Consider the following 16,853-nt stretch of genomic DNA (forward strand, 5'->3'; position numbering starts at 1 on the left):
ACTCCTGGGCACATATCTGGAGAAAACCAGATATGTTCAAAAGGATGCAGGCACTCCTGTGTTCACTGCAGCACTGTTCACAACAGCCAAGACACGGAAGCAACCGCAATGTCCTTCAGCAGATAAAGGGATAAAGATGCAGTGTATATACATACACACAGATACACACAATGGAATATTACTCAGCCATTAAAAAAAGAATGAAATAATGCCGTTTTCAGTAACATGGACAGACCTGGAGATTATCAAAGTAAATGAAGTAAGTCAGGCAAGAGGAAGGCAAATATCATAGGATATTGCTTGTCTGCAGAGTCTAAAATAATACAAATGAACTTATTTACAAAACAGAAACAGACTCACAGACTTCAAAGACAAACTTACTGCTACCAAAGGGGACAGGTAGGGGGAGAGATAAATAAGGAATTTGGGATTGACATATATACACTACTATACATGTCTGTTCATTTGTTTTATCTTTTTGATTCCACATATAGGTGAAATTGTATAGTACTTATCTTTCTCTGATTTATTTCACTAAGCATAATATCCTGCAGATCCATCCATGCTGTCATAATTGGCAAGATATTGATTTTTATGGCTGACTAACATTCCGTCTATCTATCTATATCACATCTTTTTAAATTTATTTTTTAAGTAAAAGATAATTGCATTACAGAATTTGGTTGTTTTCTGTCAAACCTCAACATGAATCAGCCATAGGTGTACAGATGTCCCCTCCCTCTTGCACCTCTGTCCCCTCTCCCTCCCCATCTCACCCCTCTAGATTGGTACAGAGACCCTGTTTGAGTTCCCTGAGACCTACAGAAAATTCACAAATTGGTTATCTATTTTACATATGGTAATATAAGTTTCCATGTTACTCTCTCCATACATCTCACCCTCTCCTCCCCATCCCCATGTCCATAAGTCTGTTCTCTATTGTCTATTTATCCATTGCTATCCTGCAAATAAATTATTTGGTACCATTTTTCTAGATTCCATATATATGTGTTAGTATACATATGTATATATATCACATCTTCTTTATCCATTCATCTGTTGATGGACACCTAGGTTCTTTCCATACCTTAATAAGGCTGCTACTAACTCTTGCCTGGGAAACCCCATGGACGGAGGAGCCTGGTAGGCTGCAGTCCATGGGGTTGAGAAGAGTCGGACACGACTGAGTGACTTCACTTTCACTTATCACTTTCATGCACTGGAGGAGGAAATGGCAACCCACTCCAGTATTCTTGCCTGGAGAATCCCAGGGACGGAGGAGCCTGGTGGGCTGCTGTCTGTGGGGTCGCACAGAGTCGGACACGACTGACGCAACTTAGCAGCAGCGGCAGCACAAACATTAGGGTAGATACAAAAGTCCTCATTATGGGCAAAATAATCTGTAACTATGTATGATGACGGATGTTAACTGGTCCTCAGATGGTAAAGAATCTGTCTGCAATGCGGGGGACCTGGGTTCAATCCGTGGGTCAGGAAGATCCCTTGGAGAAGGAAATGGCAACCCACCCCAGTATTTTTGCTTGGAAAATTCCATGGGCCAGAGGAAACTGGCAGGCTGCAGTCCATGGGGTTACAAAGAACTAGACACAACTGAGCGACTAACGCTTTCAGTTTTCATGTATGGTGAAAGATATTAACTAGACTTACTGTGGTGACCATTTCACAGTATATACAAATACTGAAAATTATGCTGCACACCTGGATCCAATATAATGTTGCATGTCAATTATACATTTTTTTTGGCTGTGCCACACAGCACATGAGATCTTAGTTCCCCAATCAGGGGTCAAACCCATGTCCCCTACAGTGGAAGCATGGAGTCTTAACCACCATACCACTAGGAAAGTCCCTCAATTATGCATTAATTTTTTTAAATGACAATGAAAGAGGGTATGTGTTTGAGAGCTAAAGTGTGAGCTGGGAGCCTGAGCCTGATGAAAGAATGCAAGTTAAAATCAGCCCAGGGATGCAAGGATTCTTAAATATTCACAAATCAATCAATGTGATACACCACATTAACAAATTGAAAGATAAAAACCATATGATTATCTCAATAAATGCAGAGAAAGCCTTTGACAAAATTCAATATCCATTTATGATAAAAACCCTCCAGAAAGCAGGGATAGAAGGAACATACCTCAACATAATAAAAGCGATATATGATAAGCCCACAGCAAACACTACCTTCAATGGTGAAAAACTGAAAGCATTTCCCCTGAAGTCAGGAACAAGACAAAGTTGCCCACTCTCACCACTACTATTCAACAGTTTTGGAAGTTTCAGCCACAGCAATCAGAGAAGAAAAAGAAATAAAAGGAATCCAGATTGGAAAAGAAGTAAAACTCTCACTGTTTTCAGATGACATGATGAAATCTCCATAGAAAAACCTAAGGACACCACCAGAAAATTACTAGAGCTAATCAATGAATATAGTAAAGTTGCAGGATATAAAATTAATACACAGAAATCCCTTACATTCCTATACACAAATAATGAGAAAACAGAAAGAGAAATGAAGGAAAACAATTCCTTCCACCATTGCAATGAGAAGAATAAAATACTTAGGAATATATGTACCTAAAGAACAAAAGACCTATATATAGAAAACTATAAAACACTGATGAAAGAAATCAAAGATGACACAAATAGATGGAGAAATATACCATGTTCTTGGATCAGAAGAATCAATATAGTGAAAATGAGTATACTACCCAAAGCAATTTATAGATTCAATGCAGTCCCTATCAAGCTACCAACAGTATTTTTCAAAGAACTAGAACAAATAATTTCACAATTTGTATGGAAATACAAAAGACCTCGAATAGCCAAAGCAATCTTGAGAAAGAAGAATAGAACTGGAGGAATCAACCTGCCTGACTTCAGACTGTACTACAAAGCTACAGTCATCAAGACAGTATGGTGCTGGCACAAGACAGAAATATAGATCAATGGAACAAAATAGAAAGGCCAGAGATAAACCCATGCACCTATAGACACCTTATCTTTGACAAAGGAGGCAAGAATATACAATGGAGAAAATACAATCTCTTTAACAAGTGGTGCTGGGGAAACTGGTCAACCACTTGTAAAAAAATGAAACTAGAACACTTTCTAACACCATACACAAAAATAAACTCATAATGGATTAAAGATCTAAACATAAGACCAGAAACTATAAAACTCCTAGAGGAAAACACAGGCAAAATACTCTGACATAAATCACAGCAGGATCCTCTATGACCCACCTCCCAGAGTAATGGAAATAAAAGCAAAAATAAACAAATGGGACCTAATTAAACTTAAAAGCTTTTGCACAACGAAGGAAACTATAAGCAAGGTGAAAAGACAGCCTTCAGAATGGGAGAAAATAACAGCAAATGAAGCAACTGACAAAGAATTAATCTCAAAAATATACAAGCAGCCCATGCAGCTCAATACCAGAAAAACAAATGACCCAATAAAAAAATGGGCCAAACAACTAAACAGACATTTCTCCAAAGAAGACATACAGATGGCTAACAAACACATGAAAAGATGCTCAACATCATTCATTATCAGAGAAATCCAAATCAAAACCACAATGAGGTACCATCTCATGCCGGTCAGAATGGCTGCTATCAAAAAGTCTACAAACAATAAATGCTGGAGAGGGTATGGAGAAAAGGGAACCCTCTTACACTGTTGGTGGGAACGCAAACTAGTACAGCCACTATGGAGAACAGTGTGGAGATTCCTTAAAAAACTGGAAATAGAACTCCCATATGACCCAGCAATCCCACTGCTGGGCATACACACCAAGGAAACCAGAACTGAAAGAGACACGTGTACCCCAATGTTCATCGCAGCACTTTACAATAGCCAGGACATGGAAGCAACCTAGATGTCTATCGGCAAACGAATGGATAAGAAAGCTGTGGTACATATACACGATGGAATATTACTCAGCCATTAAAAAGAATACATTTGAATCAGTTCTAATGAGGTGGATGAAACTGGAGCCTGTTATACAGAGTGAAGTAAGTCAGAAAGAAAAACACCAATACAGTATACTAATGCATATATATGGAATTTAGAAAGATGGTAATGATGACTCTATATGCAAGACAGCAAAAGAGACACAGATGTAAAGAACAGACTTTTGGACTCTGTGGGAGAAGGTGAGGGTGGGATGATTTGAGAGAATAGCATTGAAACATGTATATTATCATATGTGAAACAGATTGTCAGTCCAGGTTCGATGCATGAGACAGGGCGCTCAGGGCTGGTGCACTGGGATGACCCAGAGGGATGGGATGGGGAGGGAGGTGGGAGGAGGGTTCAGGATGGGGAACACATGTACACCCATGGCTGATTCATGTCAATGTATGGCAAAAACCACTACAATATTGTAAAGTAATTAGCCTCCAATTAAAATAAATAAATTGATTTTTAAAAATTAAATAAAATCAGCAAAGAGAAAAGACACATAGGCAAAATCTGGAGGAAATCTAGCACAATCTTCTAAGTGTACCTTCCCAGTGGAATTATCAGGATATGCTAAAATGCTACGGAGAGGGGTGGGGGGAAAGCTTTGTTCTGGCAACAATAAAAACTGCTTACCTTTCAACCTGACATTGGCCCTATGATGTAAGACGTTGACCCCTGTTTATACAGATGGAAAAACTGAAGACTCACAGTTCATGGTCACAACACTAGCAAATAGCAGTGCAAGGACTCAAACCAATGTCTCTTGACTACAAAAGTCACATTTTTTAAGTACAGAAGTACAATGTTTTATGAAATACCCATTGGGGGCTGGAAAGAAAGTGAAAAGTGAGACTGTTGGTCGCTCAGTTGTGTCTGACTCTTTGCGACCCCATGGACTGTAGCCCACCAGGCTCCTCTGTCCATGGGATTTCCCAGGCAAGAATACTGCAGTTGGTTGCCATTCTCTTCTCCAGGGGATCTTCCCAACCCAGGCATTGAACCCGGGTCTCCCGCACTATGGGTGGATTCTTTACCATCTGAGCTACCAGGGAAGCCCATCTGGGACTGGCACAAATATGGCACATAGGAGAGAGGGAATTAATACATGGAACTTACTTTAAGATGTATCCAGACTCATCTGGGAAGACATGTTCCATACACAGGTGAAATTTCTGCAGACTATGGCAATGTTTCAGACAGGCTGCACATATTATCAATTCCTCTTTGGTACCAATATAAATGTCAATGTCTTTGAAGAAATTCACCACTTGGGCTACAAATTCTGGGTCCTGGGTCTCAAACAAACAATTGAACAATGTCTGGAAACTCACCATGACATTATTGGGGTCATACTGACTTAAAGCATCAAGGCTTTGCGTTATTTCCTGCTTTATCTCTTTGGACAGTGGAAAACCAAAGGACGTCTCCAGCCTGTGGGTCATCCTTTCAGTTGAGAACACAAACAGGAACACCGCTGTCCAGGACCAGCGGGAGTAGTGTTCACTCACGGCCCTGGTGATGAGCTGGGTCACATCTCCAATGACCGAGTGAGGTGGGTCCTTGGGTCGTTTGAACATGTAGAACATGGCAGCACAAAATTCTTGGATACAGGTGTGGATGAAGGCAAGGCGGTCACCGCTCCTGTGAAGAAGTTTCATATCTAACCACATCGAGGTGTCTGATTCGGACACCCCGTTCCTCCTGAGGTCCCCGGGGCAAAAGAGGAACGTGCGAGTCCACATGCCCTCGGCAGCCAAGGTACACAGGCTTTTCAGACGGGCTCTTCTCTGCTTCAGTGGACAGACCTCACTTCCTGATTTGAATACTTTCGTGAAGAAAGACACGTACAAAGCAGTGATGGTTTCAGAGTCAAGGTCCAGGTCTTCGCCTTTCTCCAGCTGACACTTCAAGCCGGTACAGACCAGCCAACAGAGAAAGGGGCTCTGGCACAAGATGAAGAGTGAGCTCTTCTCCGTCACAAAACTGAAGGCTCTCGAGGATGCATCCCTCTCCCGGAAGTAGTGGGAGAAATACAGCTTCCTTTGGCGCTCAGAGAACCCCAAGAGAAAGATGCATTTCATGTGCTTCAACAAGGAGTAGTGTTTTCTCATCCCCATCTTGCTGAGTGCGAGGAGCAGAGAGCACTCTGGGAGCATCCGTTTCTGCAGCAGGCTCCGCAGGACAACCTGCAAGGAGTGTGGCTGCTCCCAGTCTTCACAGAGGTCGGTGTTACAATCCAAGTCAAACTTCAGTTCCTCCATGCCATCCAAGATAAAGAGGATTTTCTCTGGCTGGGAAAAGATGTCTCCAATGGGCTCTGAAGACTCAGGCCAGTCCCTGGAGAGCAGCTCCACCAGGCTGGCGTCCGCCACGCCGTTCATTTCACGGCCCGTGAGGAAGAAGACGAAAGAGAACCTGTCCCTCCACAGGTTTCCCTTGGCCCACTCCAGCATCGCTTTTCTCAGAAGCGTTGTCTTTCCAATCCCTTCAGGGCCGTGCAAGATCACAGTGGGTGAGAACTCCCCCGGCTTGAGGGCGGCAAGGTAGACGGCGTTCAGTTGTTCATACTCGTTCTTTGTGGTCTCTTTGTAGAAATCCTCAGGAACCAGAAGGCAAGGCTCCTTCTCCCATATGACTTGGAATTTCTGCTTCATGTGGTTCCTATATGGGTTTATCTTCTCTGAATTAACAGGGGTAGAAGAGAAGACAATTTAAAAAAAATACACCCCATATTTGGTACTGAGAACAAACCCTATGGATTTACTCAAACTCACGTGCAAAGACTGATGTATGCCCATGGGAGACCAGGCTCATAAACTTTGGGGTTTTTTTCTTATTTATTTTTATTGATGTATAGTTGATGTACAATGTTGTTAATTCCTATTGTACAGCAAACTGATTCAGTTATACTTATACATTCATTCTTTTTTAATATTCTTTTCCATTATGGCTTACAGGGTTTTTTTAATTGGAGGGTAGTTGCTTTATAATGTTGTGTTATTTTCTGCTGTACAGCAATGTGGATCAGTTGTATGTATACATACATCTCCTCCTTTTTGAGCCTCCCTCCCACTCCTCTCATCCCACCCCTCTAGGTCATCACAGAGCACCAAGCTGAGCCCCTCGTGCTGTACAGCAGCTTCCCGCTAGCTATCTGCTCTATACATGGTAGTGTGTACATGCCAGCACCACTCTTTCAGTTCATCCCACCCTCTCCTTCTCCCAATGTGTCCTAAGGACCTCGGAACAAAACTGTCATATGACCCAGAAATCCCATTGCTGAGCATAGACCTAGAGAAAATTAAAAAAATATATATACCCCAATGTTCATATCAGCATTATGTACAATAGCCAGGACATGAAAGCAACCTGGATGTCCATCAACAGATGAATGGATAAAGAAGCTGTGGTTCATACATACAAGGGAATATTGCTCAGCCATAAAAGGAACGAAGCTGGGTCATTTGTAGTGATGTGGATGAACCTAGAGTCTGCCATACAGAGTGAAGTAAGCCAGAAAGAGAAAAACAAGTATTGGTTATCAATGGATGTGTATGGAATATAGAAAAATGGTACTGATGAATCTATTTCCAGGCAAGGAATGAACTGGTCTTGTGGGGACCATCATCTATCTGAATTGATGTCCGTGGAAACACCTGATCAAAACTGGAAGCCCGTCTCATAGCCACAGTCTACACAGAATATGAACACCTGGGGATTACATTTCAAACTAGAAGAACGCTATCTGCCCAGTCAAGAATTCATAAGCTCTGATGTTTATTTAGGGGTTCCATGATGACTCAGCAGCAAAGAACCCACCTGTCAATGCAGGAGACATGGGTTCAATCCCTGGGTCAGAAAGATCCTCTGGAGAAGGAAATGGCAACCCACTCCAGTATTCTTGCCTGGAGAATTCCATGGACAGAGGACCCTGGCAGACTATGGTCCATGGGGTCGCTAAGAGTCGGACACGACTGAACATGCACGCGTGTATAAAACAGATAACCAGCAAGGAGCTACTGCACAGCACAGGAAACTATACTCATTACTTTGTAATAACTTATAAGGGAAAAGAATATGAAATATATATACCTTATATAATTATGTACTATGTAGTATTTATGTATATTATGCATTATAATACATAATATATAAATTATATGTCAGGAAGATCCCTGGAGAAAGAAATGGAAACCCACTCCAGTATTCTTGGAAATCCCATGGACAGAGGAGCCTGAACGGCTACAGTCTATGGGGTTGCAAAGAATTGGACACAACTTAGCAACTAAACAACAAATTATTACTAATATATTTAATGTATAATGTAAATTATATATCACTTGGCTATACATCTGAAACTAACACAACATAATAACATTATAAATCAACAATAATTCCTTTTACGAAATCATAATAAAGCCATGAAAACAGATAAAAGAGAACCTTGAGAGCAGAAAAATAAAATATGAAGAAATACTGGAAGAGTTTCCATGTTCATGAACTCCAATTTAAGATCAAACACTCACTCAAAAATAAATTTAAATATATGTGTGTATATATATATATATAAAGAGAAAAAAATTAATGGGCGATTGGTCTGGTATTTTGTCGCTTTGTTTGCCAGGATTTACAACTCAACTGATCTTATTCTCTGAGGGAAAAAAAACGGCATACTCTCCCAGAGGAGGATGTAAAGCCCTTCAGTGAGTCAAAAGTAACTGGTCCTGAGTCAGTTGTGTCCCTTTCGGAAATGTCATCTAACGTGAGGGGACACTGTTAGGTCTGCACTTTTCTCATTTGCAAACCTCAGAGTCATGGTAAAATTGAAACGATGTCACACATGAAAAGTGCTTCCTGTGGGAGCAGGGGCATCTGCTCTCTATTTCCTCATCTTAGGACTCTGCCTAGTTTCTTGTGCCTGCCAGTCTGGTGAAAAAGATGTGACCGGTATGGCAAAAGAATCTAAAAAAGAGTGGACCCATGTACATGTATAACTGAGTCAGTTTGCTGTACAGCAGACACCAACACAACACTGCAAGTCAACTCTACTCCAATAAAAAAAATATTTAATCAAAAAAAGGATGGAGAGGGTGGAACAAATGGAGAGAGTAGCATGGAAGCATATACACTACCAGGTATAAAATAGATAGCCAGTGGGGACTTGCTGTGTGACACAGGGAACTCAAACCGGGGCTGTGTGACAACCTAGAGGGGTGAGATGAGGTGGGAGCTGGTAGGGAGGCTTAAGAGGAAGGGGACATGTGTATACCTATGGCTGATGCATGTTGATGTATGGCAGAAACCAACCCAGTACTGTCAAGCAATTATCCTTCAATTAAAAAAAATAAATTAAAAATTATATATATAAAAAAAGGGTGGGTCAGAAGCATCATGGAATTCCATCTCAGCAGTCCTGGTGACACAGACACTAAGCCCCAGGTGCTCAGTCAGGTCCGACTCTTTGCGACCTCATGAACTGTAGCCCGCCAGGCTCCTCTGTCCATGGGATTCTCCAGGCAAGAATGCTGGAGTGGGTTGCCATTTTCTCCTCCAGGGGATCTTCTAAACTAGCATTGACTCAGCTTGGAACAGAAAAATGAGGAGAAGACACTTAGATGAACGGTCTGAGGACATTATTCATCCACTCTGGCCCATGAATGACCGAGCTGGGTTGCAATTCTACTATTTCCTAGGGTCCTACTGACCCTTAACACATTCTCAACAGATGGAGGCTTGGCTGCTAACTCAGTAATGATGTGACCTTGGTTAGAAGCTCCCAGTAAACCAGCCACCCCCGTGGGTCCCTGACCCCCATCCCTTCCAGGACACTTACGTCGGATCTCGTTCCGAGCCTTCCTCCAGAGATCACTCCGACTGATCTGAAGAAACAGACTCAGGGTCACGTCCCAGGCCAGTTTTCCCGGGTAATGCTTGCTCAACAGCTTTGACACATTTTCTCGTGAAGCCTTCTTTAGTTGGGTCCACGGGATGGGCTTGAGTTCGAATTTCAGAGGTTCTTGCTTGAGGAGCTCCTTAAATTTCCAGAACTCTTCCTTTTTGAGCTCCTCCAGGTACCACAACAAGCCAAAGTCAGAAAAAAAAGATTCGGCCATCTCGTCGCAGGATTGCGGAGCTGGACTTCTCCAGCCTGTGGGGGGAGGGGAAAGTCTCAAAAAGAAGCAATAGGTGATATGATGCCTGGGAAGAAGGGTGTCATGATGAAGTTAAATCTCAACAGATGTGGATATCATATCATGCATTTCTTGTCTAAAATCTATCTTCCCAGCTTCACTTGGGGGGGGAAGTACCCCACCCTTTCTCAACATTCCAAAATCACGAATGTGAATTCAGTGCTAGCAACTGAAAATGTGGCTGATGCTAAACCAAATTCCCTGCACTGCAAGGAGACCAAACCCGTCAGTTCTAAAGGAAATCAGCCCTGAATATTCACTGGAAGGACTGATGCTGAAGCTCCAATACTTTGGCCACCTGACTCAAATAGCCAACTCATTGTAAAAGACCTTGATGCTGGGAAAGATTGAGGGCAGGAGGAAAAGGGGGCAACAGAGGATGAGATGGTTGGATGGCATCACCGACTCAATGGACATGAATTAGAGCAAACTCCAGGAGACAGTGAAGGACAGGGAAGCCTAGTGTGCTGCAGTCCATGGGATGGAGGATTGTTGTATGGCAGAAGCCAACACAACATTGTAAAGTAATTATCCTCAAATTAAAAATAGAAATAAGAATACAGATGGAAGTCTGTGTTGCTTTGTTAGCATTGTTTGTTTCATGTAGGCAAGGGTCAGCCTAAAATCTGTTGTTAAAATAAAAATCGGGACTATCTGGGGTGGGGGGGTGGGGGGACAGGTAAATACCAGTAAAAGAAAGTTGAGAAACATGGAGATTTAAAGAGGGAAAGTGCTGGATACACAGCTTCTCCGAGTTTAAATGCTTTTCACTTTAGTACATCCTTGCCAAAATAAAGCGAGGGAGACCTGGCCATTTCTGGTACCCCTCTCTCTTGTTCTTTAAGCACCCCCCAACCTACAGTAAGCTCTGAGAGTGGAAAATGAAGGAAAAGAAAGATCAGCGATAAGACTTCCTCACCCAGTCTGGTCCCTGGTCCTCCTGACTGGCACCCATCAAGGAGCAGCTGTAGAGACTGAGACGTAAAGGCTGTCCCTGCTCCTGATTGGTCACAAAATTTCTCTCTTCCCATTGGCTGGCGTGACTCTTGATTGAGGAGTCTCAGAAGGTAATGTGAAACTGGGCTTGTTTTTCCAACTCAGGTGTGAATGATCTTGCTTCGGGAGTTGCTGGCTCCCGGATATTCATTCCCATGAAGCTATTCACAGCTCTCTTTCTACCAGCTCATCACTGGGCTTCTCTGAACAGTCTTCTCTCACTACCGTTGATGGAAAATGTGGAGACTGGTGTCGGGAACCTTCCGCTCATCCTGAGTGTCTAACTTCGCCGACACTGTGCGCTTCCCAAGGGAGCCTATGGTGTGTGTCCTCTCAACTTTCATAGCAGCACCTAGATGAAGCATTCCTATACTAGGAAATCAACGAATATTCCCGAGTAAACTGCTCTAGATGGAAAGGGCAGAAATTAGAATTTGCAAATATCTTTTTCTATTGTGATAAGAACACTTCATGTGAGACCTACAATCTTAAATGTTTTTTTATTTATCTATTATTTATTGAATTTTTGGCCACATCCCTTAGCATGTGGGATCTTAGTTTCCTGACCAGGGATTGAACCCACAGTCTCTGCATCAGAAGGTGGAGTCTTAACCACTAGACCACCAGGGAAGTCCCACTCTTAAATATTTGAGTGTCTGACACCGTATGGTTAACTATAGGCGTGTTTTGAACAGCAGAACACTGGAACTCATCTTGCATAACCAAGAGTTTACACCCACTGAACATTTACCCCCAACTTCCTCCTCCCTCTGCTCCAGCCCTTGGAAACGCCCATTCTATTTTGGTTCTATGAGCCTGACTATTTTAGATACTTCATAGGAGTGGAATCATGCAGTATTTTTCCTTCTGTAGCTGGTTTATTTCCCTGAGCACCATATCTTCCAGGCCCATCCATGGTTTTGCATATGGCATAATTTCCTTCTTTTTCAAAGGTGAAGGTTCCACCACAGGTGTCTCTTGATACCCCATTATAGTCATCATTGAGACTTGCGGGGACTTTGCCCCAGCATCACTCTTATTACCATCACCTACCATTGACTATCGTAAGAATCTCTACCAGCTCTAACATTCACTGGATGCAAATAATGCAAAAGCCCTCCAGGTAAGAGCATTTCAGGCAAGATCTGATTGTCTTCAGCCCTCTGAAGCACGTGGTATCATTTACACCCTGCCCGCTTTTCAAAGATATGTGAGGCCATCAGGTGGAGGCCAGAGCTGAGAACATCCCTACTTGGTTAGCCTTAATTTTAACCTTTCTTCTGAGCAGCCTCCCAGGCAACATCAATCCCACTGGGAGTTTAGAGAGAGTGAGGCTGGATCAGTGGCCGGGTGTGGCTTCAGTTCAGTTCAGTTGTTCAGTCGACTCTTTGTGACCCATGGACTGTAACACACCAGGCCTCCCTCTCCATCACCAACTCCCAGAGCTTGCTCAAACTCATGTCCATCGAGTTGGTGATGCCATCCAACCATCTTATCCTCTGTCATCACCTTCTCCTCCTCCCTCAATCTTTCCCAGCATCAGGGTCTTTTCCAGTGATTCAGTTCTTCGCATCGGGTGGCCAAAGTATTGGAGTTTCAGCTTCAGTATCAGTCCTTTGAATGAACACTCAGGACTGATCTCCTTTAGGATAGACTTGTTGGATCTCCTTGCAGTCCAAGGGACTCTCAAGAGTCTTCTCCAACACCACAGTTCAAAATCATCAATTCTTCAGCACTCAGCTTTCTTTATAGTCCAACTCTCACATCCATACATGACCACTGGAAAGACCATAGCTTTGACTAAACAGATCTTTGTCGGCAAAGTAGTGGGATGGCTGTTTGGGGCATAAGCCAATCGCCATAAGCTGCTTTTTAAGATGCTGTCTAGGTTGGTCATAGCTTTTCTTCCAAGGAACAAGCTTCTAATTTCATGGCTGCAGTCATCATGTGCAGTGATTTTGGAGCCCAAAAAATAAAGTCTGACACTGTTTCCACTGTTTCCCCATCTATTTCCCATGAAGTGATGGGACTGGATGCCATGATCTTAGTTTTTTGCATGTTGAGTTTGAAGCCAACTTTTTCACTCTCCCCTTTCACTTTCATCAAGAGGCTCTTTAGTTCTTCTTCACTTTCTGCCATAAGGGTGGTGTCATCTGCATATCTGAGGTTATTGATATTTCTCCCGGCAATCTTGATTCCAGCTTGTGCTTCATCCAGCCTGGCATTTTGCATGATGTATTCTGCATATAAGTTAAATAAGCAGGGTGACAATATACATCCTTGATGTACTTCTTTACCAATTTGGAACCACTCAGTTGTTCCATGTGTGGTTCTAACTGTTGCTTCTTGACCTGCATACAGATTTCTCAGGAGGCAGGTAAGGTGGTCTGGTATTCCCATCTCTTGAAGAATTTTCCAGTTTGTTGTGATCCACACCGTCCAAGGCTTTGGTGTAGTCAATAAAGCAGAAGTAGATGTTTTTCTGAAACCCTCTTGTTTTTTCAGTGATCCAACAGATGTTGGCAATTTGGTCTCTTATTCCTCTGCCTTTTCTAAAACCAGCTTGAACATCTGAAAGTTCATGGTTCACATACTGTTGCACAAACAAAACCTTGTGTGTACCAGGATCCAGGAGAAAGGAGCAGTAACCCCACAAGAGACTGATGCAGACTTGTCTGTGAGTGTCCAGAAGTCTCTGCCACAGGCATGGGTCAGTGGTGGCCTGCTGCAGGGTTGGGGGCACTCTGTGTGGCTGTGTGTGCATGGGACCTTTTGAAGGAGGTCACCATTATCTTCATTACTGCCACCATAGTTTGGTCTCAGGTCAAACAACAGGGAGGGAACACAGCCCCACCCATCAACAGAAAATTTGATTAAAGATTCACTGAGCATGGCCCGGCCCATCAGAACAAGACCCAGTTTCCCCCTCAGTCAGTCTCTCCCATCAGGAAGCTTCCATAAGCCTCTTATCCTTATCCTTCAGAGGGCAGACAGAATGAAAACCACAATCACAGAAAACTAATCAAACTGATCACATGGACTACAGCCTTGTCTAACTTGGTGAAAGTATGAGCCACAAAAGTAGTACCCGCAGAAAGAAAGGGGGGACTTGAATAAATAATCCCCAAAGACTTCAATGTCTATTTCCTTACCAGCACCGTCCTACTTCGTGTAGTCAACAAAACAGAACAAGCAAGGTATTAATAAGCTTATTGAATATGAAAACCCAGCTACTATAAAAAAGCAACTGTGTGTGCTTAACACATGACCAGTTAACCTAGTGTGTATTAGGAAAGCACTGTGAAAGTACTAACACTGGTGATTGGCTTATGCCCCAAACAGCCATCCCACCAGGGTGCCCTTCCTGACCTCAGAGCTTCCCAGGGACCACCGGTTGAGGACCACCCCCACCCCGGAGCTGCTCCCTCCCCTTGTCACCAAATGTCCCCCACACAGCGGCTCAGCAGGCAGTGCGGGGATCTGCAGACCCTTCCTCCTCTTTCCCAGGCCTGCAGGCCTGGCCTGCTCCACGGCCCAGACAAGAGAAGACTCAAGACGGTGGCTACTGAGTGGCACCCGCCCCCACCCGCCCGGCTCAGCCAGACAGGTGCAGGGGCGCTGGGGGGCGGCCAGTGACCCCTGAAGCTACATGGCATTCCGCTGAGGGGCCGGCCAAGGCAGCAGCAGAAGAGGGTAAAAGAAGGCGCTCCCTCGCCATGCTGGGCGCCGCGGGGTCTTCAGGAAGACACGACCTCCCGCCTCTGCAGGCTCCCCGCTGCCTCAGAATCCAGCAAGTGGCTCCAGAGCCTACGGGTGCACAGGGTGCACAGGAGGAGCCGGCAGCTGCAAGGCAGGGGAAGGAGCCGGTGGAGGCCTCAGCCCACCCCAGCAGCCCCCCGACCCCAGCAGCCCTCATTTCACCTCCCAGCCCTCCCCGCTCACCTCCCCTCCCTCCAGACCAGCTGCTCCTCGGGGCTCTGGACAGAGGGGCACTGTTTGTGGTGGTGCCAGCAGACAGCCCGGCCCGTAGAGCTGCAGACCTTGTAGCACTCGTCCCTCGGGAAGGTGGGCGGGCGGTCCACCTTGGCCAGACCTTGCCCTGGGTGGTGTCCTTGAAGCCGGCCGGCAGGCTCTCGCGGGGGCAGCTGGGTTCCACTCTGTGCGGCACGTGGGTGCTGTCATTGAGACTCCAATGCAGATGGAGCGGCCCAGACACAGGTCCACCTGGGCACACAGGTTGGCCAGAGAGGGCTCCTTGGTAGGCAGGGACTGGACCCTGGCAATGCCCTCTTTGATCCTGGCTGGGTGCTCCTCGGGGGTAGTATCTGAGGTTTAGCTGGTCCTCCGGGTCTGTTCACCCATGGTGACAAATCTGGGACAAGAAGAGCAGGGACCAAGTTTGGGGTGGCATGCAGGCCAGGTGATACACACCAGCCTCTCCCACAGGCAACGGGCCCAGGAAGCAAAAGCAGGGAGAATTCTGCTGACAGGACAGAAGGTTGTCAGGTCCAGGGGAGCTGGGCCGCACTGACCTCGACCCAGCCAAGGCAGCCCCGCCCCCCACCTCTGAAGGGTCTGGAGGGTCCTGCCTACAGAGAGTCACCTGGATGGGTGGGAAGGAGGTTGCCTGGCAATAAGGGACCTGGAAACCAGGGGGAGCCAGTGATGGAGCATCAGCCCTGAGTTGGAGAACTCACCTGCTGGGAAATGGAAACCTCCATAAGAGGACCAGAGACCTCAAGTCAGGTGAAAAGTGAAAGTGAAGAAAGTCGCTCAGTCATGTCCGACTCTTTGTGACCCCATGGACTGTAGCCTGCCTGGCTCCTCTGTCCATGGGATTCTCCAAGCGAGGATACTGGAGTGGGTTGCCCGTTCCCTTCTCCAGGAGATCTTCCCAACCCAGGGATCAAACCCAGGTCTTCCACATTGCATGCAGATTCTTTACTGTCTGAGCCACCAGGAAGGCCCCCAAATCAAGTGGATGTCCATAAATAAGGATGGCTAGAGCCAGCTAGCCAGAGATCCAGAGAGGGGTCCAGAGATCTCCTGCCCTTCTCCTGGCCCAGCCCTGAGTCAGCACTCCTGGCCCTGCACCAATCAATAGAAAAAAAAAAGAAAATCAAAAATATGGGCAGAAGACCTAAAATAGACATTTCTCCAAAGAAGACATACAGACAGCCAACAAACACGTAGAAAGATGCTCAACTTCACTCATTATTAGAGAAATGCAAATCAAAACTACAATGAGGAACCACTCAGAATGGCCATCATCAGGGATTCCCAGCGGCTCAGTGGTAAAGAACTCCCCTGCCAATGCACGAGACGTGGATTCGATCCCTGGATCAGGAAGATCCCCTGGAGAAGAAAAGGGCAACCCACTCCAGTGTTCCTGCCTGGAGAATCCCATGGACAGAGGAGCCTGGCGGGCTATAGTCCATGGGGCTGCAAAGAATGGACACAACTGAGAGACTCTGTGGATGTTAACAAGAGAATAGAGAAAATAAGAGGGTGGAGCCCAGAAAATTTGCAAAATAACATAAAAGGTGCAGAAAAGCCAACCACAACAAAGAGCCTTCCTGCCCAGAATGTCAAATCTGGGGCAGGGCTGGGGGGGGTGGTTGCCCAAAACCAAAACTTATGAATATGTTGTGTTTTTTTGCCTATTGCAACTTTTAAGAT

General features: G+C 44.8%; 1 protein-coding gene across 2 annotated transcripts in view; it reads right to left on the reverse strand.

Moving 5' to 3' along the window:
* NLRP9 (NLR family pyrin domain containing 9) overlaps nt 1-16,063 on the reverse strand; it is a 31,663-nt gene extending 15,600 nt beyond the window's left edge. The window contains exons 1-4 of one of the 2 annotated variants that reach the window (XM_081505635.1): nt 15,872-16,063; nt 15,117-15,546; nt 9,821-10,135; nt 5,104-6,667 (exon numbers count right to left, since the gene is read on the reverse strand). In XM_081505635.1, the coding sequence (XP_081361761.1) occupies nt 5,104-6,667; nt 9,821-10,100 (1,844 nt within the window). In that variant the 5' untranslated portion in view covers nt 10,101-10,135; nt 15,117-15,546; nt 15,872-16,063. Of the gene's footprint in view, nt 1-5,103; nt 6,668-9,820; nt 10,136-11,097; nt 11,127-15,116; nt 15,547-15,871 lie in introns of those variants that run through there. The other variant, XM_081505633.1, reaches the window with a different exon arrangement.
* Between the last annotated feature and the right edge of the window lie 790 nt (nt 16,064-16,853).

Source organism: Giraffa tippelskirchi, chromosome 7 (assembly GCF_054371585.1).
Source record: "Giraffa tippelskirchi isolate mGirTip1 chromosome 7, T2T-mGirTip1v1.2.pri, whole genome shotgun sequence".
Taxonomy (NCBI): Eukaryota; Metazoa; Chordata; class Mammalia; order Artiodactyla; family Giraffidae; genus Giraffa; species Giraffa tippelskirchi.